The sequence below is a fragment of the Nycticebus coucang genome, chromosome 11, assembly GCF_027406575.1.
Source record: "Nycticebus coucang isolate mNycCou1 chromosome 11, mNycCou1.pri, whole genome shotgun sequence".
Lineage (NCBI taxonomy): Eukaryota > Metazoa > Chordata > Mammalia > Primates > Lorisidae > Nycticebus > Nycticebus coucang.
Window position 1 is genome coordinate 79,230,663 of NC_069790.1, and position 24,547 is coordinate 79,255,209.

General features: G+C 38.2%; 1 protein-coding gene across 1 annotated transcript in view; it reads right to left on the reverse strand.

Moving 5' to 3' along the window:
- COG5 (component of oligomeric golgi complex 5) overlaps positions 1–24,547 on the reverse strand; it is a 332,964-nt gene that overhangs the window by 307,451 nt on the left and 966 nt on the right. Inside the window, exons 2-5 of the mRNA XM_053554011.1 lie at positions 15,155–15,294; positions 12,534–12,591; positions 7,309–7,363; positions 7,145–7,214 (exon numbers count right to left, since the gene is read on the reverse strand). Coding sequence (XP_053409986.1) covers positions 7,145–7,214; positions 7,309–7,363; positions 12,534–12,591; positions 15,155–15,294 — 323 coding nt within the window. The remainder of the gene's footprint in view (positions 1–7,144; positions 7,215–7,308; positions 7,364–12,533; positions 12,592–15,154; positions 15,295–24,547) is intronic.

Here is a 24,547-nt window from a genome sequence, read left to right on the forward strand (position 1 = left end):
AGCCTGAGCAAGAGTGAGACTCCTCCGTCTCTACTAAAAATAGAAAAACTAGCCAGGGGTTGTGGTGGGTCCTGCAACCCCAGCTACTCGGGAGGCTGAGGCAGGAGAATCACTTAAGCCTAAAAATTTGGGATTGCTGTGAGCACTCTACCAAGGGCAACAGAGTGAGCTTTGTCTCAGATAGGCAGGTAGGTAGACAGATAAAAAATACTGTCAAAAGACTGTGTTGGTCAGGCACAATGACTTACATCTATAATCCTAGCACTCTGGATGGCCCAGGAGGAAAGAATGCTTGAAGCCAAGTATTTAAGACCAATTGGGAGACACAGAAAGACGCTCATCTCTAGAAAAAAAATTAGCGGGTGTGATGGCACATTCCTATAATCCTAGATATTTAGGAAGCTGAGCAGGAGGACCACTTAAGCCTGGAGTTTAAAGTTATACTAAGCTATGATTAAACCACTGCACTCTACCTTGGGCAACAGAGCAAGATCTTGTGGCTTAAAAAAAATTGTGTATTTACACACCCACAAACAGTACTGAACAAAGAAGAAAAACAACAGAAACACATGGTGCATGGTTTAGGCATGTTTAACAACTAGAGTTAAGAAATAAAGAAGGTAACTGAAATTAAAACATTTAATTTAAATAAAATTTTAATTTGTTGCCTAAATTTAAACAGTGAGTTATACATCAAACAGTGATATACGACGGACATAAGGACTATAAAGTCCCAAATGTTTCTGCTAATAAAAACACTCCTATGTCTTTATATATAACAATATTAAAAAGCTTACTAAACTCAATGCTAATTCCATTCTTTGTCCAAAATATCAAATATTTAATTAAATTTCATTTTACTTGAACAAGTTTGTAAGCATATAAGTAAAGTATTTTTCTTAGTTAACAAAAAGTTCCAGTGAAACTTAATGCCCTGTTTTTAGTGCAAAATGAAAAAGTTAACCAAAAAAGAATCCTAAAAAAGCAATATGAAATCCCAATTTAATCACGAGGAGTGTTGTTTTACCACATATTTTACATAAAAGTAAAACACTAGCTCCCTGGAAAGAATCTGAGATAATGCTCTGACACTTAGGGTGCCCACAACCCTCTTCAGGAAAGCAGCTTGAATAAATCCTGTTCATTCACTGCTCATATTTCAAGACATACAACTCTTTGTAACTTCCACCACAACAGATTAGATCAGGGAAACAATGTTAGCTCTTATGGTTGTCAAGGGCATCACCTACCACAAGAACTCTCCCAAAGTGCTGAATACTAACAGTCACTATTCTCTTTAAGAAAATGTGAGTACAAGAGAGGGTAAAAGCTGAGACGGCAATAATCAGAAGCCTGGAGACAAAGGCAACAAGAGTGAGTAGAAAAATAAGCAAGAAAGAAGGAGAAAGAGGGTTACTCACACCAGCAGTAACAAAGCATAGCAGATAGAGAGGAAAAGCAAAAAGACTGAGGGGACTGAGTTATACAAAAAGGATGATTATTAGGTTGCTACTAGGCTGACCAATGTGTTCCATGGCTCCATGGTACTTCCTAAGTTGTTAGGACAGTCCTATGAATCCTCACTGGCCCACGTACTCTTAACTGGTTATCCCTGAAAGTATCTCTCCTCCGCCATTTGAAAAAGACTAAGACATCCAGAAACTTACGTTTCTGAAGTTGTTATAGGAGACGTATACAATATGTAAATAAAATACAATGACATGTATGTTCAGCCATATATGCTACATGTTTAGGAAAAATATTACACAGGTCTGTCAAATATTACTTAGCACAGACCAAGAATAAATTATTTTATTCTTTTTTTTTTTTTGTAGAGACAGAGTCTCACTTTACCACCTTCAGTAGAGTGCCATGATGTCACAGGACTCACAGCAACCTCTAGCTCTTGGGCTTCCGCGATTCTCCTGCCTCAGCCTCCAGAGCAGCTGGGATTACAGGCGCCTGCCACAACGCCTGGCTATTTTTTGGTTGCAGTTCAGCCGGGGCTGGGTTTGAAGCCGCTACCCTCGGTATATGGGGCCGGCGCCCTACTCACTGAGCCATAGGCACCACCCTATTTTATTCATTTTTTAAACACTTAATAAGTATAATTAACAATACATAATTATATATTTTCAAAACACTCAAGAAACTTAGCCTTAGAGTACAAAGAAGGCAAAGCGATGCAGAAAGCACAAAAATGGAAATATCTATAGGACATATTAAAGGAAATAGAAATGAAAAAGAAATATTCCACCTTACAAGAAATGCTAAAGGGATAGCTGGGCGTTGTGGCGGGCGCCTGTAGTCCCAGCTACTTGGGAGGCTGAGGCAAGAGAATCGCTCAAGCCCAGGAGTTGGAGGTTGCTGTGAGCTGTGTGAGGCCATGGCACTCTACCGAGGGCCATAAAGTGAGACTCTGTCTCTACAAAAAAAAAAAAAAAGAAATGCTAAAGGGAGTTTTTCCAAGTGAAAGAAAAGGATATAGCAACATAAAAACATCAATGTGTGTTCCATGGCTAAACTCACTGGTAAAAGTAAGTACACAAGTCAAATCCAAAATACTCTAACACTGTAATGGTGCTATAAATGTCTTTATACTATGTCTTTCATACGCAGGTTAAAAAACAAAACCATTTTAAAAATCATAGCTATAAATTTTCTCTGGGATACACAAAATAAAAAGATGTAAATTATGACATCAAAAACATAAAATGTGAGAGAAAGTAAAAATGCAGAGTTTTCACATGTGATCAAAGTTAAGTTGCTATCAGCCTGATAACACTTGGTAAGGTGTTTTACATTAACCTCCTGGTAACCAAAAAGCAAAAGCTATAACAGATACACAAAAGATAAAAAGAAATCAAAGTATACTACTGTAGAAATAACCTGGTCAAAAAGGAAGACAGCAAGAGAGAAAAAAAGCAAGAGGACAACAACAACAACAACAAAAACAGCAAAATTGCAATAGTAAGTCCTTTCCACTAACTACCTTGAATGGAGGAAATAGAGGGTACCAACAAAACGGATATACATTTTAAGGAAGGAAAAAAGTATTAAATTTGTAATTTGACGTTTGCAACTACAAGAGGTGCTCAAAATGATTTGTATTCATCTTTTGTTACTGGTATACCACATATATTGAATATTGAGTATACTGAGAGCATGGTGGCTCATGCCTGTAATCTGAGCACTTTGAGAAGCCACGGCAGGAGGATTATGTGAGGCCAGGAGTTTGAGACCAGCTTGAGCAACATAGCAAGACTCAATCTCTACAAATAAAAATTTTTAAAGTATAAAAAGACAAAGAAAATCATTATATAATAAAACAGATCAACTCCTCAAGTGGCTGTAACAATTGTAAATACACATGCACCCAACATCAAAGAACCTAAATATATAATGCAAATATTCATAGATCTGAAAGGAAAGCTAGACTACAATACAGTAGGCAACTCCAATATTATATTTTCAGTAATGGACAGATCATTCAGACAGAAAATCAGTGAGGAAACCACAGACTTGAACTACACTCCAGACCAGAAAAAAGAAACAGACATATATGGAACATTCCATACATTTGTAGAAGAACACACATTTTTTTGTAAGTGCACATGGAAGGTTCTCCAGGATAGCTCATATGTTAGGTCACAAAACAAGTCAGAACAAATTTAAAATGACTGAAATCACATCAAACATCATTTCCAACCACAATGCTATGAAACTAGAAATCAATAACAGGAGAGATTTTGAAAAATTCACAAATATGTGGAAACTGAAAATAAAAGGTATCCCCAAAAGCCAAAGAGATAATGTGATACACTAGAAAGCAGAGTTTTATGCCTCAGAGGAATCTGTCATGACTCTACCGACTCCCTGAGGAAAACAGAAGACCCCAAAAGGGGGGTTAGTGGAGCCTTTATCTGAGTTCCCTAAGGGGCCTGAGTCATTCTAAATCAATTGTTTTGTTTGTATTTATGTAAAGATGATACAAAATAATGTCATAGCTAGACTTAAAATTTTTCATGACAAAATTAAAGAACAAAAACCTTACATGAAACAAAGATAAAATCCTTTGTATGCCCCCCTAAAGGAATAACTACTCCTAGAGAAATAATGACAAAGCCCAGTTAACCTCCTGGCCTACTGGTTAAAAAACCCAGGGGATTTTTTTTGTTTGCTTTTTTCTTGTGACAAAGTCACCTGCTAAAGCACAGTGGCATCATTACTGCAGGGGCATCATCATAGCCACTGCAACCTCAAACTCCTGGGCTCAAGCCATCTTCTTGCCTCAGTCTCTCCAATAGCTAGGACTACAAGCATATACCACCACACCTGGCTAATTTTCTGTTTTTAGTAGAGACAGGATCTCACTCTTGCTCAAGCTGGTCTCAAGCTCCTGAGCCCAAGCAATTCTCCTGCCTCAGCCTACCAGGGTGCTATGATTATAGGTGTGAGCAATCACGCCCAGTCCTAAAATAAAATTTTGTGCTTTTGTTCCTAGCAGCCTGGGTTCAATTCCCAGTCAAGGAATCAGTCTCCTTTTGTGTGATAATCATGTAACTCTTTAACTTTTATAGGCACTCATTTATTATTGATCCCTTTCCTTTCCTTAGACTGTTCTGATTTCTGCCTGTTTCTGTCTGTGGGGGGCACAGGACACTTTGGGGCCTTTGTGGGTAGAGATATTCAGCTGAGAACTGATGCCCTAGAGAATATAGATAAACAAAGATATGGGTTGTACCCCGTTTGTGACTAACAAAACTTTCCTTTCTCCGAGCTATTTGTGGATTGTCTTGGATCTTATAAAAATGCTTTCCACATCTTTGGAGACACTTCATGCATCCTTGGTTAAAGCACAAACTTGGGTAAGCTTAATTTAAAAGTTGTCTTTAGTTTTAAAAAAAGTTCAAAAGCCAGAAATATCCGCTGTTTTTCCTGGCTAAAATCTCCCATTTACTTTTCCTCCTCCCGCCTCCTCCTCCTTCCTCTTTGCTGTCTTCAGTACCACACTAAAAAAGAAAAAAATTGGAACTTAGAATATGGGGATAAATTTCTAGACACATAAAACCTACCAATACTGAATCACAAAGAACCAGAAAATCTGAACAGACCAATAATGAGTCAGGAGATTGAGTCAGTGATAAAAAGTCTCCCATAAAAGAAAAGCCCAGGACTTGAAGGCTTTACTCGTAATTCTACCAAATATTTAAAGAACTAATACCAATCCTCAAACTCTTCCCAAAAAAATCAAAGGTGGGGGAATACTTCTGTCTTAGTCCAGTTGTGTTGCTACAAAGGCATACCTAAAACGGGTTAATTTTATAAGAAAAGGGGTTTATTTGGTTCACAGTTCTGCAGGTTGTATTAAGAAGTATAGAGCCTGCATCTGTATCTGGTGAAGGCCTCAACCTGCTTCCACTCATTACAGAACACAAATGTGAGCCCAGCACATGGTGAGAGTATGAAGCAAGAGACAAAGAGGTGCCAGACTCTTTGCAACAATTAGTTTCCACAGAAATTAAGAGTAAGAATTTATTCAGCCAGTGAAGTGGCTAAGAGTAAGAACTCACTCATTCCTGCAAGAATAGCACCAAGCCATTCCTGAAGGATCTGTTTCCACAACTCGAATGCCTCCCACCATGCCATCTCCAACACTGGGGATCAAATTTCAACATCAGAATTGGCAGGGCCAAACAAATCATATCTAAACCATAGCATTCCACTCCTGGCCCCCTAAATCTCATGTCCTTTTCACATTCAAAATACAATCATTCCACCCCAGTAGTCACCAAAACTTATAACTTGTCCCAGCACCAACTCAAAAGTCCAAAGTCTCACCTGAGACTCAAGGCAAGTTCCCTAGATCTATGAGCCCATAAAATCAAAAACAAGTTATTTATTTCCAATATACAGTGGTGGAACAGACATTAGGTAAAATTTCCTTTCTAAAAGGGAGAAATTGGTCAAAAGAAAGGGGCAACAAACCCCATACAAGTCTGAAACCCAGCAGGACAGACATTCAATTCAACTTTAAGCTCCAAAATAACCTCCCTTGATTATGAATGCTGCATTCTAGGCACACTCAAGCAGCCTCTTCGGTACCCAGGCTTTCGGATACCTTCTCTGAAATCTAAGTGGAAGCTTCTACCACTCTTGCACTCTGCAGCACTTGCAGACCCCTACCACCTGACTATAAGCTGCCAAGGCTTATGTCCTCTGGAATAGTAGCCCAAGCATCTTCGAGGGTCCTTTCAGCCAGGGATAGAGCCAAAGGATGGGAGCCAAAGCAGCAGGGAGCTTCCCAAGGTGGTACCCTGGGCCTAAGGCCCACCCCCAACCATTCTATGCTTCCAGTCCTCTGGGCCTGTGATGGGAGGGACTGTAAAGATTTCTCTGCTAACAGCACCTTTTCCCCATCCTTCTGACCATTAGCACCTGGCTCCTTTTTATCCAGATTAACCTCTCTAGCAAGTGTAGTTCAGCTGCGTTCTTGGAGTCCTTGCCTGAAAACACTCTTTCCTTTTCTACCACATAGCCAGGCCACAAATTTTCCAGATTTTTACTTTCTGCTTCCTTTTTAATTATGAATTCCAACTTTAAGTCATTTCTTTGCTCCCATATCTGATTGTAGGCTGTAAGAAACAGCCACATAACTTCTTGAACACTTTGCTGCTTAGAAATTTCTTCCATAAGATATCCTTAAGATCACTCTTAAATTCAGCTGTCCATAAAGTCCAGAGCCATAGACTCAATGTAGCCAAGTTCTTTGCTAAGACATAAAAAGGGGGCCCAGTTATGCTCCAGTTCCAAATAAGTTCCTCATTTCCACCTGAGACATTATCAGCATTTGTTCTCTATATATCCATCAGAATTTGGTCCAGCCACTTGATCAATTTCTAAGAAGTTCCCTTGTCTTTCTATCTTCTGAGCTCTCCAAACTCTTCCCTCTTCCTCTCTACCTATTCTCTTAGCTATTCCAAACTCATCTCCTGAAATTTGCCCACTTATAAAAACAACATGAAAAATAAAGTATAAATTGCAATCAGTGTAACTGGCTTATTGTACCCTCAATGAATCCCCAACAATAAAAAAAAAAAAAGAAAGAAAAAGAAAGTATAAAGAAATCAAAGTGAGAATCTACCTGAAGTCTTGCTAGTTGTGCAGTACGGGCTACTATTTTATTGTACGGCTCGACAATTTTTGTTTTCATCCTATAGGGGAGAAAAAGGAAAATAAACTCATTTTTAAAATATCAATAGATAAAAACATTTCTATTCCATTTATTTATAAAATAAAGAACAGTACCTGTCAACAGCTCCCTGTAAGGCCCCAATTCTCGTCTGCATCATCTGAAGAACACCTAGGGAAAACATAACAGCTTCCATTGGCTTTACAAATTTATAAGGAGTCAAATTGAGTAAAAAGTTAAATTTAAAAAAAATACATAATTTTAACTTTTTCTGTCATCATCTTAATTCAAGCAACCAATATCTTTTCTCTGATGTAAAAGCCTATTACCTATTCTTCCCCTCCAATCTTTGCCCCACCAAAGAAGCCTGACAGGGAATGGGGAATGATTACTTAATGGATATGGGTTTCCATTTTGGGTGATGAAAAAGTTCTGGAACTGGGCGGCGCCTGTGGCTCAGTGAGTAGGGCGCCGGCCCCATATGCCGAGGGTGGCGGGTTCAAACCCAGCCCCGGCCAAACTGCAACAAAAAAACAGCCGGGCGTTGTGGCGGGTGCCTGTAGTCCCAGCTGCTCGGGAGGCTGAGGCAAGAGAATCGCGTAAGCCCAAGAGTTAGAGGTTGCTGTGAGCCGTGTGACGCCACGGCACTCTACCCGAGGGCGGTACAGTGAGACTCTGTCTCTACAAAAAAAAAAAAAAAAAAAAAAAAAAGAAAAAGTTCTGGAACTAGATAGTGGGAATGGTTGTAAAACATTGTAAGCATACTTAATGCCACTGAACCGTATATTTTAAAATGGTAAATTTGATGTTATGTGTATTTTATCACAATTACTAAAAAAAGCCTGAATGATCTTCCATGGGCTCCCTTTTGCTCCTGTCACTCCTGTATTAAAACTATAGTGCACAGCTTGGTCTCCAAGGCTAGCACAATGTGAAAATGGTGTACTCTGTTCAATCTTTGTCCCCATTCTCATGTTCCTACTGCATAAACTCCTACTATATTTCAAGCCTCAGCTTAACAGAAACAATTACTAACTGATTCCCCAACTAATTTAGTCTCTCATTATTATCTTCTACAGAACACTATACTTTTACTTCATGGCACTAATTATATTAGGTAATTACATATCCACCTGTATATCTAGCTGATGTTTTACTCCCTCACTAGCCTATAAATTCCTAATGTTAGGGAAAGTACCTTTTCATTCACTTACTGTATGAGGTGGGAAAATTTAAGTTCATGAACTCATTTTAGAAAAAGTGCTACATATCTACTTGCTGAATATCCCTACAGTCACCTTCAAAGTACTCCCCTTGGGAAGCTATGCACCAATACCAGCACCTAGTCCACCCTTCAAAGCAACTTTGGAACTTGTTTTCTGGAATGGTCATCAGAGCTGTCATTATGCAAAGTGTGACAATTCATGCAAAGTGTGACAATTAAGTTCACAAATTCATCCTAGAAAAAGTGCTTCAAAAGTAACCATAGTGATATTCAGCAATGCAGCACTTTTTCTAGGATGAGTCAGAGTCTAAGCTAGCATCCTTCCCAGAGTAAGTAGTCAATAAATATTTGTTGAATTAATGAATTATGTGCTATATAAATAACAAACATGGACAGCAAGTATATTATTGCCTGCACACTCCAGATTTACAATATGAGGAAGAAACTTTACAAAATTGTAAAAACATTTTCAGAAAGATAGACCTTAAATTTTATTATTTAGACTTTCAATTAGTACAAATAATTATTTTGAATTCCACTCTTTAAAACTCAGTTTCTATATTCAGTTGGCATAGTTATACCTTTGAAAACATAATATTCCAAATCAATTTAAGAATAGACATGTTGTCATATATTAAATAAAGTAAAATTAGAAGCAGTAAGTACTTCTATCAGCGTGTAAGTATGCATTAATATGACTCAGTCCAACAGAGTCCCCTCTGGACCCAAGGATTACCACTTTTCTGCTGGCTTTACAGTTTGTTCATCATAAACTTAAAGAATGAACTGCCCTTACTAGTTATCACCATTACCTTAAATCTTATTCTCCCCACAGCTCATTATAGGTTTTCACCAATACTCTGCTATAACAGATCTTCTCAAGGTCACTAAAAATCTCAAAGTTGCCAAATTCTATAGTCAGTTCTATCTTCATATCTTGTTTAAACTCTTAGAAATTCATGACAGTTGAGCACTCCCTCCATGAAACATTATTTTTGTCTAGGCTTCCAAATCATCACACTTCCTGTGTTTCCTTCTATCTCATTAACTGTTCCTGTTTCTCTTCTGTTAGATGTCCACAAATTGGAGCACCCCCAAGACTTGATCCTCAACTATCTTCTGTCCTCCATCTACAATCTTTCATGAATTTCATTCACTGCCAATATTTTCAATACTATCTGTTCAATAAAATACTGATTTTATACACACATACATTCACACACATATCTATCTACACAAAAAGATTTTCTTTCTATCTGCCCGTATATGGTATCCGATATCTGCCTCTTTATTCCACCCTCCTCCCTTTCCTCCCTTTTCTTGGGCTGTTATGTCAAATTTAAGATGCCCAATACTGTATAACTTCAGCCCCACACTCAACCCATCAATGCTCATAATCCTCTTCAGTCTATCTCATCTCAGTTATTCCTACCATCATCATCTATCCAATTTCTCAGACCAAAATTCTAGGAATCACTTCTGCTGTCTTAGGTCAGCTCCTTCATCTCTCATCAACAAATCCTATCAGCTCTGCCTCCATTTTACCCCAGCCACCAACACTCTAATCCAAGGCACCATCAAATTCTAGTATTCTAAAGGCTTCTGAAGCAGTATCCCTGATTCCACGCCTGCTTTCTAAAGTGCTATTAGAGTAAACTATTTAAAGTACTAATTTCATCATATAATACCTTGATTAAAACCAATGGTTTGGCTCGGCGCCCGTAGCTCAGTGGTTACGGTGCCGGCCACATGCACCGGGGCTGGTGGGTTCAAACCCAGCCAGGGTCTGCTAAACAACAATGACAACAATAACAAACAAAAAAATAGACAGGTGTTGTGGCGAGCGCCTGTAGTCCCAGCTACTTGGGAAGCTGAGGCAAGAGAATTGTTTAAGCCCAAGAGTTTGAGGTTACCGTGAGCTGTGACTCCACAGCACTCTACTGAGGGCGATATAGTAAGACTCCGTCTCAAAATAATAAAAATAAAAATAATAAAACCAATGTTGCCATTACATTTAGAATGAAACCCAAATTCCTTTCCAAACCTCATCTAAAAGTATCACTCATTCACTAAACACCAGCTATTCTGGCCTTCTTTATGCCCCTCAAACATGCCCACCTTAATCCCACCTTTTCCATTTATTGTTCCCTAAGCTTACAATGCTCTTCTCCCCACGTCTTCACATGATGGCACCTTCTCATCATTTAGATCTCAGCTTTAAATGTCATTTTCCCAAAAGGCCTTAACTGACCATCTTAGCTAAGTACTCCCCTTCATCCAACCCATCATGTGTTTTGTTTTCTTTGTAGGGCTTACAAATATCTGAAGTTTTCTATTTGAACATTTTCCCCCTACCTCCCTGCCTAGAACACAAATTCATAAATTCAATGACAGTGACTTTTTCCTAACTTCTTTTTTTTTTTTTTGTAGAGACAGAGTCTCACTTCATGGCCCTCGGTAGAGTGCCATGGCATCACACAGCTCACAGCAACCTCCAGACAGTGACTTTTTCTATTGATCATAAATGCCTACTATCTAACAAATTCTCAGTTACTATTTGACTGACTAAGTAAACGAATGAATGGGGGATATCTCTTTTTTAATAAAATAGGCTTAATAAATATTCCTCAAAATTCCAAGAGAAAGACACTCCATTTTTATAGCTCAATACTTAGAGCCCCTAATTTTCCCAAGAACCTAATTGGATACATATGCCTGACTTTCAAATAACAAACTGTTAGTTCTGAAAACACTAAGTTCTTCAACAAGATGTCTTAGAAATATTATACATGCTGAGAATAAGTTAATACTTTGGAGTGCATGAGAAATACAGGGGGAAGCATTAAAGAATATCACATAACAGAAAACAATATCCTTCCCTGCTTAAACGTATGATCAAAAGAGGTAAAAATCATTTAGCCTTCCTTTTATATGCAATGATTAAGAACAGTAATCACAATACAATAATGTAAAACACAATAGTAACATTTCGTATTTACGAGATGTAGTTCAATTTAATCGAGAGAATAAAAAATTCACAAAAGATTTAGCCACACAAAAATAAGAGGATTGATAAAAATGAAAATCCAGTGTATTATTATTCTACTTTACTTTCATTGAAAAGAGTTGCAAAGAAAAGACCCCAAAAAAGATAAAATAAGAAAAGAATTTGGCTGCAATAAACATTCTGGTACAAATATCTTTGTTACAATGTGATTTTTGGTCTTCTGGGTATATACTTAGTAGAGGAATTTAAGCTTACATCCACTACTAACCACTCTGGTGTTGTTGATGTTTTTATTATTTTAATTAACGCATAACTACCACTTACAGAAGCACTAAATATGTGCAGGCATCATTCTAAGCATTTTGCTAACTTACTTAATTCTCAGAGTTACGCTATGTTAGTACATAGGGATGCCTCTGTTTTACAGACAGGAAAACTGAGGCTCAGAAATGTTAAGTAATTTGCCTAAAGTCACACATCTAGTAAGTGGGAAAACAAGGATTGAACCAAGATTGTTTAGCTCAGCATTCAGCAAAATTTTACTAGAATGAAGAAGCACACATTCATTTGCATATTATCCAGCTGAGGTTGAGGTTGAGGCCAGAGATGATGGCACCAAATTCAGAAATGACCAAAGAAAAGACAAGGAGTGGAAGGTAACTGTGGCATGCCCTTCATTGAGCCTCTGCCAGCCAAGGAGCTACTGTAGAAGTCCCACAGCCTTATATAGCAGCCAAAACAACAGTGGCTCTGGGTCAAGCCCTAAGAATGAGGTTATATTGCCTAATCATAGTTATTTAAGATAACATGACAACTGCCAGCCTTCAGGAAAGAAAGACCCTAAATCGGGCGGCGCATGTGGCTCAAGGAGTAGGGCACCGGTCCCATATGCCGGAGGTGGTGGGTTCGAACCTAGCCCCAGCCAAAAAAAAGAAAAAAAGACCCTAAATCAACTTATCTTCCCCACAGCTATGTATTTTCATTCTACAACAGCAGAGTTTGCAACAGAAGCTGTATGACTGGCAAAGTCTAAAATATTTATTATCTGACCCTTAAAAAGCTTGCCAGTCCCTGGTCTATATAATATGTAATAGTTAATAGAAATATACCTTCCAAAGACTCAATCCCAGTTGCTTGTGCCAGTAAATCTTCATGTCTTGCAACAACCTGAAAATCAAGAAATGACTCAGTTTTTGCTCTAATTAACTATTAGGAATTTTTCTTTGTAACCAAATTGCATAACTGAAGGTCTCTCTTGGTGCCTAAAAGGGGGAAAATACTAATACTAAAGAAAAAATTATAGGTTATAATGGTGTATTTGAGATGAGTTATTAGCAGGAACACATATGTACATTTATAGTTCAAACAGAGCAGGAGGAGCCTTTTCTATAGTCCTTAGTCCATTGGGGCAGTTACATGTATAATAAAATACCTAAAACTGGTAATTTACAAATAACAGAAATGTATTGCTCATAGTTCTGAAGCCTGGGAACTCCGAGTAGACAGTACCTTCTATGAATCCTGATATGGTAGAAAGTATAAACAAGCTCCCTCAGGCCTCTCTTAGAAGGCCAATCATCTCATTGATACTCTTAACTACTTTTCTTATTTTTTATCTATGGGTTTGGTCAGCATTATCCCAATTTTGCTTCCACAGAAAACCAATTATAGCAGGTTCAGATCTCATACTAGGACTTGGAGATGACTTCCTACCTCACATCCTAGACTACTATAAATGTGACTTGTCCTTTCTAAGAGATGTTAAATAAATTCTAAGGTCTTACTGATTTCGGTAGAGAATGAATAAGGAAAATACCAAATTCCTCCAAGGAATAAGAAAAAAATATCAAGAATAAAAGACAAAAAGAATTACAAGTGACTCTTGCAAAAGCAACTCGAGAGAATTCTAGGCAGAGTCATGTATATTCGCCCATGCTCCCATAAACACCTTTTACTATTCTATTTAAAATAGGTGTCACTTGCCCGCAATTATTTCTGTGACTGCAACTGGTCTGTAAGTCCTTAAAAAGCCAGGAAACATATTATACTCATTTCTCTATCCCCACAGCCTGACAATTAAAAGCATTCTCTAAATATTTATCAATAAACACTTAACTCTAATTATATAATCAGAATTTTAGTGTTAAAGTGACCTTAAAAAGGACCTTAAAAGTCATCCCAATTATAAGCTGCTCAAAGAAATGAAGACACATAAAGGTTGAGTGGAAATGTCTCATGTTATAACAAATGTAGGTCACAGTCAGTTTATTCATACATTTGTTCATTCAATTAGATATTTATTAATACTTTCTCAGACAAAAGGCAACACTAGAAAATACACGATAAATGGCTCAGCATCTGTGGCTCAAGCAGCTAAGGTGCCAGCCACATATACCTGAGCTGGCAGGTTCGAATCCAGCCCGGGCCCGCCAAACAACAGTGACAGCTGCAACCAAAAAATGGCCAGGCGTTGTGGCAGGCGCCGGTAGTCCCAGCTACTTGAGAGGCAGAGACAGGAGCATCGCTTGAGCCCTGGAATTGGAGGTTGCTGTGAACTGTGATGCCCCGGCACTCTACCCAGGGCGACAGCTTAAGGCTCTGTCTCAAAAAAAAAGAAAATACACCATAAAATCACCCTATAAAAATTACAGAATTGTAGAAAAGGAAGGAAACTTCAAGATTATCTAATTTCCTCTTCCTCATTTCAACCTATTTGATAGATTTTTTTCAAAAAAGTAGGACTCACTGACATTAAGTGATGTGAAAGTCAGTTAACAGCACAGCTGAAATTAGGACCCATTTCCTAACTGCCTATCTTGCTTTCCACCCACCATAACATACATCAACTTTCTGTGATTTCAGCAAGTGTTATACTTTGTGTTTGTAAAGTATGAGCTGCCAATGTAACATCCTAATTTTCCTTATTCATACTGTTTCATTTCCAGAATTCTATTTTCTGTTACCTTTATCAAAGGCATTCTATTTTTCTGCCCACTATATTTCTGTGCAATTTTTGCTTACAACATATTCAGCACATATTGTTAAAGTGGTGCATAGGAAATACAAACAAAAGGTTTTGAGGAGGTAGGTTAGTGTAGGGACAGGAAAAAGTGTGTTGGCTTTCTCTCCCATGGCCTTGGGTATGGGACATGAGGACGTTGTCTAGGTATTCTGGATAGCCATAACTGTGTACAGTGAAGTCATGCCTACGTAACTGCTCTTTGGAATGTTGCCACTTTTCTTCCCTTGGTTGTAAAGGTGCACAAGACTCTTCCCTTATACAGACTGCAGATTGTGGATTACAGATTTCGATGTGTAATTTAGCTCTACAGCCTCCAGGAGTTAGGGCAGCCCTCCCACATAACAGCTCACCAGCTACCCATGAGCTGAATATAGCATGTTACACCTGCCCTCCATACCTCAGTTTCTCTCCAGTCCACCCAAATTAGAACACTGGGCATAAAAATTAGTTTTTCAACTAACAAAAAGTGTTTACAGAAAATTTTTCAAAAATGTACTTTGAAAAATAAGTCATAGTGGTAATATTTGTTTGTTTTTTTTTTAATTATATCATAGCTGTGTACATTAATGCGATCATGGGGCATCATACACTGGTAGTAATATTTGTTTATATAAATATGCATTTATAGCTAAAAACAATAAAGTTATTTTAAAAAGCTGAATTATCATGTTACACTGAAAAATCTGCACAATCCTAAAGATTAATTACCTGTAGGTGTAGTTCTTTATCCAACTGACTGATTCCTTGAGCGAGTTTTGCTAGTTGTTCAGCAATTACAGCTTGATGAATAGATTGAGAAGTATAAGTCTTTACATCAAAGTCTTCACTTAAAAAGTCTCTATAACATTCTGGAGGAAAAAATAAGAAGAAAGTCCCAATTACTCAGTATTAAACCACAGTTATTAAACAACAGAACAGTCCAAGTGACCACAATGACAAGAGGAGCCTTCAAACTGGGTGGTTATGCGCATCATTATAGGACATGGGTTTGTCATCTTCATGTAATTTCCTTTACAAATATGCTGAGGACTGACCTGCCCCATGCCTCTTGAGATATAGTAGAACCTCCATGGTTGACCATCTCCCTACATTGATCACCTCCTTAAGTTGACCTGATTTTCATAGACCAGACATGCTCCACATGTCCATTTCAGTAGAGTAGGCTTAGTCCCTTATGTTGACCACCTCGGTGTGGTGATCAGTTTGTTACAGTCCCTTGGGTAGTTAACTTACAGAGGATCTAGTATAGTTGTAAGCCACATTTCTACTGAAATTTTGGAAAATAAAAGAAAGAGGGGAAATAAGTATCATACCACAGACATGTCACCAATGTGGTTGCAGCTGCCTCAAGGCAGGTAGGCAGGCAGGGATGACCCACTAGCTCTTAGAGGTCAATAGTCTTGGCAGATCTGAGAGCTGCCCCATTAGCCAGACATCTCTCCAGCAGCAAAATCAGCTGAAGCTTGCATGTGGACCCTAAACAGGCTTAAAGGGGTGAAGCTGAGGCTTTCTCTCAACTGTGACTAGAGTGCATGTTTACATCAGCAATTTTCTGCACATGTATGTTTTCGGTGCAACAAGGGCATTTTTTATGCTAAGTAACAGAAGCCTCCAAGCAGCTACTGCATTATTCCCTCTCAGCCACTGGTCACAGTCTCCTGTGTACATTTTCTACACCAGACCTGCTTGGCACCACAGGCAGCTCTTCACCCCTGCACAGTGACATTACAATCACCATCACCAAAACTTATAGCCAATCTTGCTGATTGGCACAGCAGAACCTTGGGTCCACAGGCACTGTCTGGTAGCAAGCCATTTCCTGGCAAGGGGAGGAAACTCCTCTCCACATACATGCCTTGGCCTCTGCAAGTGGCACTTCAAAAGGAATCCATGAGCCAGTGGGATACTCAAAGATGCTTAAGCACTTTAGGGCTAGTTTCTCTGTTCATATCCAATTCTAGTGCTTTGAAACAGTAACCAGGCTGATGCCCAAGTGCAGAAAGCCCCATTTCATTTAGGAAGGAGCACATCTGATGGGGCAATCCTAGGCTTTTTGTTTTTCTTTTTTTATTCCCTTTTTTTGTTGGCCTTGTGTTGCGTTTGTTTACAAAAAAGATCCATTTTGCTTAAATAAAAACGGAAAACTCCATATATATAAAAAATAACAATTACGGCAAAAATAAAGATCACATGATCCTCTCAACAGATGCAGAAAAAGCATTTCATAAAATCCAGCATCCTTTTCTAATTAGAACACTGAAGAGTATAGGCATAGGTGGCACATTTCTAAAACTGATTGAAGCTATCTATGACAAACCCACAGCCAATATTTTACTGAATGGAGTAAAACTGAAAGCTTTTCCTCTTAGAACTGGAACCAGACAAGGTTGTCCTCTGTCACCTTTACTATTCAACATAGTTCTGGAAGTTCTAGCCAATACAATTAGGCAAGACAAGGAAATAAAGGGAATCCAAATGGGAGCAGAGGAGGTCAAACTCTCCCTCTTTGCTGACGACATCATCTTATACTTAGAGAACCCCAAAGACTCAACCACAAGACTCCTAGAAGTCATCAAAAAATACAGTAATGTTTCAGGATATAAAATCAATGTCCACAAGTCAGTAGCCTTTGTATACACCAACAACAGTTAAGATGAGAAGCTAATTAAGGACACAACTCCCTTCACCATAGTTTCAAAGAAAATGAAATACCTAGGAATATACCTAACAAAGGAGGTGAAGGACCTCTATAAAGAAAACTATGAAATCCTCAGAAAGGAAATAGCAGAGGATATTAACAAATGGAAGAACATACCATGCTCATGGATGGCAAGAATCAACATTGTTAAAATGTCTATACTTCCCAAAGCAATCTACCTATTCAATGCCATTCCTATCAACATCGTACTTTCAAGATTTGGAAAAAATGATTCTGCGTTTTGTATGGAACCGGAAAAAACCCCGTATAGCTAAGGCAGTTAGTAATAAAAATAAAGCTGGGGGCATCAGCATACCAGATTTTAGTCTGTACTACAAAGCCATAGTGGTCAAGACAGCATGGTACTGGCACAAAAACAGAGACATAGACACTTGGAATCGAATTGAAAACCAAGAAATGAAACTAACATCTTACAACCACCTAATCTTGGATAAACCAAACAAGAACATACCTTGGGGGAAAGACTCCCTATTCAATAAATGGTGTTGGGAGAACTGGATGTCTACATGTAAAGGACTGAAACTGGACCCACACCTTTCCCCACTCACAAAAATTGATTCAAGATGGATAAAGGACTTAAACTTAAGGCATGAAACAATAAAAATCCTCCAAGAAAGCATAGGAAAAACACTGGAAGATATTGGCCTGGGGAAAGACTTCATGAAGAAGACTGCCATGGCAATTGCAACAACAACAAAAATAAACAAATGGGACTTCATTAAACTGAAAAGCTTCTGTACAGCTAAGGAGACAATAACCAAAGCAAAGAGACAACCTACACAATGGGAAAGGATATTTGCATATTTTCAATCAGACAAAAGCTTGATAACTAGGATCTATAGAGAATTCAAATTAATCTACATGAAAAAAGCCAACAATCCCTTATATCAATGGGCAAGAGACATGAATAGAACTTTCTCTAAAGACGACAGACGAATGGCTAACAAACACATGAAAAAATGTTCATCATCTCTATATATTAGAGAAATGCAAATCAAAACAACCCTGAGATATCATCTAACCCCAGTGAGAATGGCCCACATCACAAAATCTCAAAACTGCAGATGCTGGCGTGGATGTGGAGAGAAGGGAACACTTTTACACTGCTGGTGGGACTGCAAACTAGTACAACCTTTCTGGAAGGAAGTATGGAGAAACCTCAGAGCACTCAAGCTAGACCTCCCATTTGATCCTGCAATCCCATTACTGGGCATCTACCCAGAAGGAAAGAAATCCTTTTATCATAAGGACACTTCTACTAGACTGTTTATTGCAGCTCAATTTACAATCGCCAAAATGTGGAAACAGCCTAAATGCCCACCGACCCAGGAATGGATTAACAAGCTGTGGTATATGTATACCATGGAATACTATTCAGCCATTAAAGAAAATGGAGACTTTACATCCTTCGTATTAACCTGGATGGACGTGGAAGACATTATTCTTAGTAAAGCATCACAATAATGGAGAAGCATGAATCCTATGTACTCAATTTTGATATGAGGACAATTAATGACAATTATGGTTATGGGGGGAACAGAAAGAGGGAAGGAGGGAGGTGGGTGGGGCCTTGGTGTGTGTCACACTTTATGGGGGCAAGACGTGATTGCAAGAGGGACTTTACCTAACAATTGCAATCAGTGTAACCTGGCTTATTGTACCCTCAATGAATCCCCAACAATAAAAAAAAAAAAAAGTAAAAAGAAAAATAATAACAATTACAATCACAGTTAGAGAAGAACATAATTAACATTTTGAGCCCATATTCTGAACCACTATACTGCTAAATACTTACTTTTGTGGTGACTCAAAAGGAAGGGAAACATTGTAAAAGATTAAACACAGACCCAGCAAGATGAATCACAGGCTGTGCTCAATGGCTCATGCCTATAATCCCAGCACTTTGGGAAATTGAAGCCTATAATTTTTTGTAGAGATGGGGTCTTGCTACATTGTAGAAGTTAGAGACAAGCCTAAACAACATAGTGAGACCACATCTCTACCAAAAAAAAAAAGTTTTTGTAATTTGCCAGGCATTGGCACAACACCTATAATCCAAGCTACTCTGAGGTGAGAGAATTCTTAAGGTCAGGAGTTCAAGGTAACAGTGAGCTATGATCACACTACTGTACTATGCCTCAGCAACAGAGTGAGACCCTGTCTCTATTTAAAAAAAAAAAAAAAGATTAAAAACATAACTACTAACCATCTACTAACCATTAACTTTAATTCAAGAAAACAAGATTATTCCCAATGAAAAGACAATAGGAAAATTGGCGATATGTAATATCTATAGCCTCCTATGTCTCTAGATCAACGCACAAACACTGTTATAATAAAGTGAATCTAGAGTTTTAATAAAAGTAAGAAATACAAACTTATAGATAACTGAAATTTAGGGATTTCTGAGTGAAATAAGTAAATGGAAAGAAAAGCTGTCCAAAATAGAGCCTTAATAGAAAAAAGAAGTGATGCTAGATGTTAAGGAGATGTCTTTATATATGGAAGTCCACAAATCTGTGAATAGGAGAAAAACGGAGAGAAACAGAAGATAAAAACAGATAAACGGACATAAGCTCAAGGTAAGTACAAACCATACCTCCTAACCATATGGTAGATATAGATAAGGCTGCCCTCACAGAGATTATAAAATAAGCAAAATAGAGTATTTAAAAGAAAACTGAAATTGTGTATATCTACTGTAAGATATGCTCCATGAGACTGAGGTCTTTGCTTGGTTTACTGCTACATCCCTAATACCTGAACAGACACATGGAAGGTGCTCAATAATAGTTGGATAAAGTAATTAATCCATATATCAGCTGAAAGTATCATCCTGCTCAAAGTAAAGACTCATATTTTTGACTATTTTCAAAATACTGTAATAGAATAAAAAAAGGAAAACTGATGCTTGGGCTACTTCTTAATTCTGAGACCACATTTCCTTCTAATATGCCAAGTAGTCCTCAGAATTAAGGACTTGACCAGGCAGTCAAGGAGAAGGTCATTCCAAGTAAAGGGAAGATTTAGCAGCAGCCTATGCCAAGGCGTATTTTGATAAATATGGGGAATATTAACTATAATAACATCATAGAATGTGGGGCAGAAACAGTAAAAAATGATATATGAGGTGCCAAAGGTTGGAAGGCAGTTTGAAAAGAGGTTTTTAAGACATCCAAAATGTTCGAATTCTAAGTCATTTTAAGCCGAGAAACTGCACTGTCAGCTTTGTATTCTACAATAATAATTCTGGCAGTGGTATGGATGATTAGTCACAAAACAGTGTGTTGAAGTTGACTCATATTGGCTCTTGAGAGCACACCGTTAAATTTTCAGGAATTCTGTGAGCCAGTTCTCTTTAGATGCAGGTATCGTAAAGTTGACTGTGATGAGAGTATTTACACCATAAAAATCAGCAAACACTACAAACTCTGGGCTTTTTCTATCTTCCCAGAAAACAAATTTACAGGCACTCCTATGGAATAGAGCCACAGGGGCTAGTAAAGTACTATATTAAAAGCCTAAGCAAGGCAGGGTATGGTGGCTCACACCTCTAAGACTGGGAGGCCAAGGCAGGATTATCTCCTGAGCTCACAAGTTTGAGACCAGCCTGAGCAACAGTAAAAGCAAGACCCCATCTCTACTAAAAATAGAAAAAAGACTGGTACAGTAGCTCACACCTGTAATCCTAGCACTCTGGGAGGTCAAGGTGGGTGGTCTGCTTGAGCTCAGGAGTTCGAGACCAGCCTGACCAAGAATGAGACCCTGTCTCTACTAAAAAAAGAAAAACTAGAAGGGTGCTATGGTACATGCCTGTACTTCCAGCCACTCAAGAGACTGAGGCAAGAGGATTGCTCAAGCATAAGAGTTTGAGGTTCTTGTGAGGTATGACACCACAGCACTCTACCCAGGATGACAGAGTGAGACTCTGTCTTAAATAAATAAAATAAAAATAAAAAATAAAAATTGAAAAAATAGCTAGGAGTTGCTGCACATGCCTGTAGTCTCAGCTACTCAGGAGGCTGAAAAGAGTTGGAAGTTGCAGTGAACTAATCTGATGTCCCAGCACTCTAGCCTGGGCAACAGAGTAAGAACCTGTCTCTAAATAAGTAAATAAATAAATAAAGCAGGAAGTAACATTAAAAATAAAATAAGATAAAAGCCTAAGTAGCATAATAAAGGACTGAAAAGGACAGTGGCACTAAGAATGTCAAAGAAGTGACAAATTTGTAGATAGCATAATGTGTAAGAGGACTTAGTGACAAGCTGAAAATGGGTGATTAGGTAGAGCAAATCGAGGATGATTCCCAAGTTTCTTGATTAAGTAACTAACATAGTGATTTCAGTTTTGCACTAAGCTAGGCACTAAATATGCAAAGACGAACACAATGCGTCTAAGGAACTCATCATCTACGTGGGGAACAAGACACATTTAACTAACTGCATAGTTAACAGAGGTAACAAAGACTACCAGAGGAAAAGAGAGACAGGAATGAAAAACAATGAATTCATTTCATTTTTTCATATGTAGAACTTGTACTACCCTGTTTCCCCGAAAATAAGACATCCTCCAAAAATAAGACTACTTACAGGAAAGATAAGACGTCCCCTGAAAATAAGACCTAGCAACATCTTTGGGAGCACACCTTAAAATAAGACACTGTCTTATTTTCGGGGAAACAGGGTATTTGTTCATTTATAGGTTTTCACTGTAGAACTAGTAGTGCATTCACTATCAAGATAGAAATGTCCAGTAGACAGAAATTAAGTTCTATAGTTCAGAAGAGGTGAGGACCACATAAAAACCACAAAAAAAAGATCTGATGATTTAGTAAAAAAATTCTAGAATGCAAAACAAACAGAAATGAAGAAACCAGGGTTCAGACACCCAGAAAACACCCCAAATTTGGGAGTGGATAGAGGAAATGAAAGCAATCAAAGAGACTAAAGAGTGTTCAAGAAGAGAGAAACAGGAAAAGAATGGCAAAATCCAAAAGAAGACACAGTTTAAAAACAATAAGTCAAAGAGCTTGCAAAGATCAAATACAATGAGGACTAACAGTCATCAGATAAATGTCTCTTTTATAGTTTCCTCATCCCATAGGAAGAACATCAGAAACGCCTCACAAATTTTCAAACTATGCATCTGATCACCAATCCTATCCTCTATTAGTGACAAATTCTAATAGAGTAATTCACAGTTACTGATCAAAATGCTTAATGCTAAATGTTAGGGGTGGGAGGGGGCAGTAGAGACAAATCCTAAATGTCAGGGGTGGGAGGGGGGCAATAGATGCTGACAAGCATCTGTAGGAAACTGGAAAAGAGCACTTATAGAATCAGGGATTTTTTTTAAAGCACAGAACCCATGAGCCACTTGAGGGAAGTATTTCAAAAAATAAGTCAAACCTATTACAAGTTCAAGTAAGATAAGGACCAAAAGTTTCCATTTGATTTATCCACAAATAAGTCACTGAAAATCTTCCAAAGTTATTTCAATGTCATAGTATGGGGGTGATTGGGTTCCTGAGGAGACTGCAAGAAAATTCAGAGCACAGTAAGAGGTACTATAATTGGAAAGGAGCAGAGACTCCACTTCTGTTGTAAGTGAAAATGCAGGGTGGTTGTAGGTTCAGATTAAGTTATAGGTCATAGGGTATTGCAAGAAATGGAGAAAGTTCACATGTGATGGATTCTATTTTTTTAAACAAGTTGAAAGTCATTTGTTGAGCTTGAAAGAAGAGGTATGAAAAGAGTAAAGCTTTAAAAAATAAAAAAGAATTTCTTTAAAGAACCTTCTAAGAACTGATTACAATTCCTAAAATGCAGCCTGATGAAACACACACTCAATGTCTGGCCTGTGATACTCCTCTCACTGTTCACCTGGGAAAGTCCAGGTGAACTAAAAGAAAAACCACTCCACCTAGAAAGCCTTTCCTGACACTCCCCAACCAGCTGTCACCCTCCTTCCTCTATTAAAGCTTCACTTTGAAGACAATCCTACTGCTATCCTTACAACATTATATAACAGTGCCTACCTTTATAGCTCTACGTGATTTCTCCTACTAGATGGTGAGCTACTTGAGAGCACAAATTACACATATACCAGGAGCTCTAAACTTAAACTGAATTTAAATTAAGATACAGGCTGGGCACAGTGATTCCTACCTATTATCCCAGCACTTTGGTTGGCTGAGGTGGAAGGATCATTTGAGGCCAGGAGTTCAAGACCAGCCTAGGCAATGTAGTGTGACCCCCAACTCCAGAAAAATTTTTTTAAAAATTAGCCAGGCATGGAGGTGTACACCTACCATTCTCACTACTTGGGAGGTGGAGGCAGTAAGAGGATCACTTGAACCCAGGAATTCATAGTGGGCTTATAGTGAGCTGTGCTCACACCACTGCACTTTGGTCTGTGACAGAGACCCTACCTCTAAAAGAAAAGCAAAAGTAAAAAGAGAAAAAATAAGAAGATACAAAGATGCACTGGATAGAGACTCGAACCTAAGAATCTAACACTATCTAGGTCAGAAAACAACATCACTTATTTTGACAAAAGAATAGAAATTATCATGAGAAGTCAAGTAGTTAAATGACAAAATATTCTACAGTCAGAGAAAACTAACAATAATTTAGAACTTTATTTCAAGCATTTATAACCCACTTTGGTCAACAAATATGGGCATATGCATCTCATGGTGATACTCAGTTTAAAATACATTTATTCTAGTCCAGGTGCAGTGGCTTATGCCTGTAGTCTCAGCACTTTGGGAAGTCAGGTGGGAGGATCACCTGAGGCCAGGAGTTGGAGACCAGGCTGAGCAACATAGCAGGATCTCTACAAAAAATTAAAATTAGCCAAGCATGGTGGCAGGAAGAGGATAGTTTGAGCCCAGGAATTAGAGACTGCAGTGAGCTGTGATTGCACCACTGCACTGCAGCCCAGTCAAAAAAATGCAAAACTCGTCTCAAAGAAAAAAAAAGAAAACTCAAAAACCCACCCACAGAAAACTCAAAAACCCACCCACCTACTGTATGCAAGATACTACCATTTACACTGTGGCATGTAAAAAGAAGTTTCAAATTACAGTAAAAGAGATTAAGGCAAGTATACGAATGATTTTAATACAAGGTATAATAGGATATCATTGGGGGAAAGTTAAGAACATAAGGGGCCTTATTTTTATGGTCAGAAGTTTGAACTTTGAGGAGTAAGAGATTTGGGACATGGTTTAATACAACTCAATGTGCTTTCCAAGAGTACTTGTATTTAACTGTGCTTATTTTGGGCAACTTCTCTCCAAAACTGACTAGCAATAAATCTGACGGCTACATTCGAAACAAACGGTTAATCCCCTACCTGAAGGAATGCTCTATCTCCT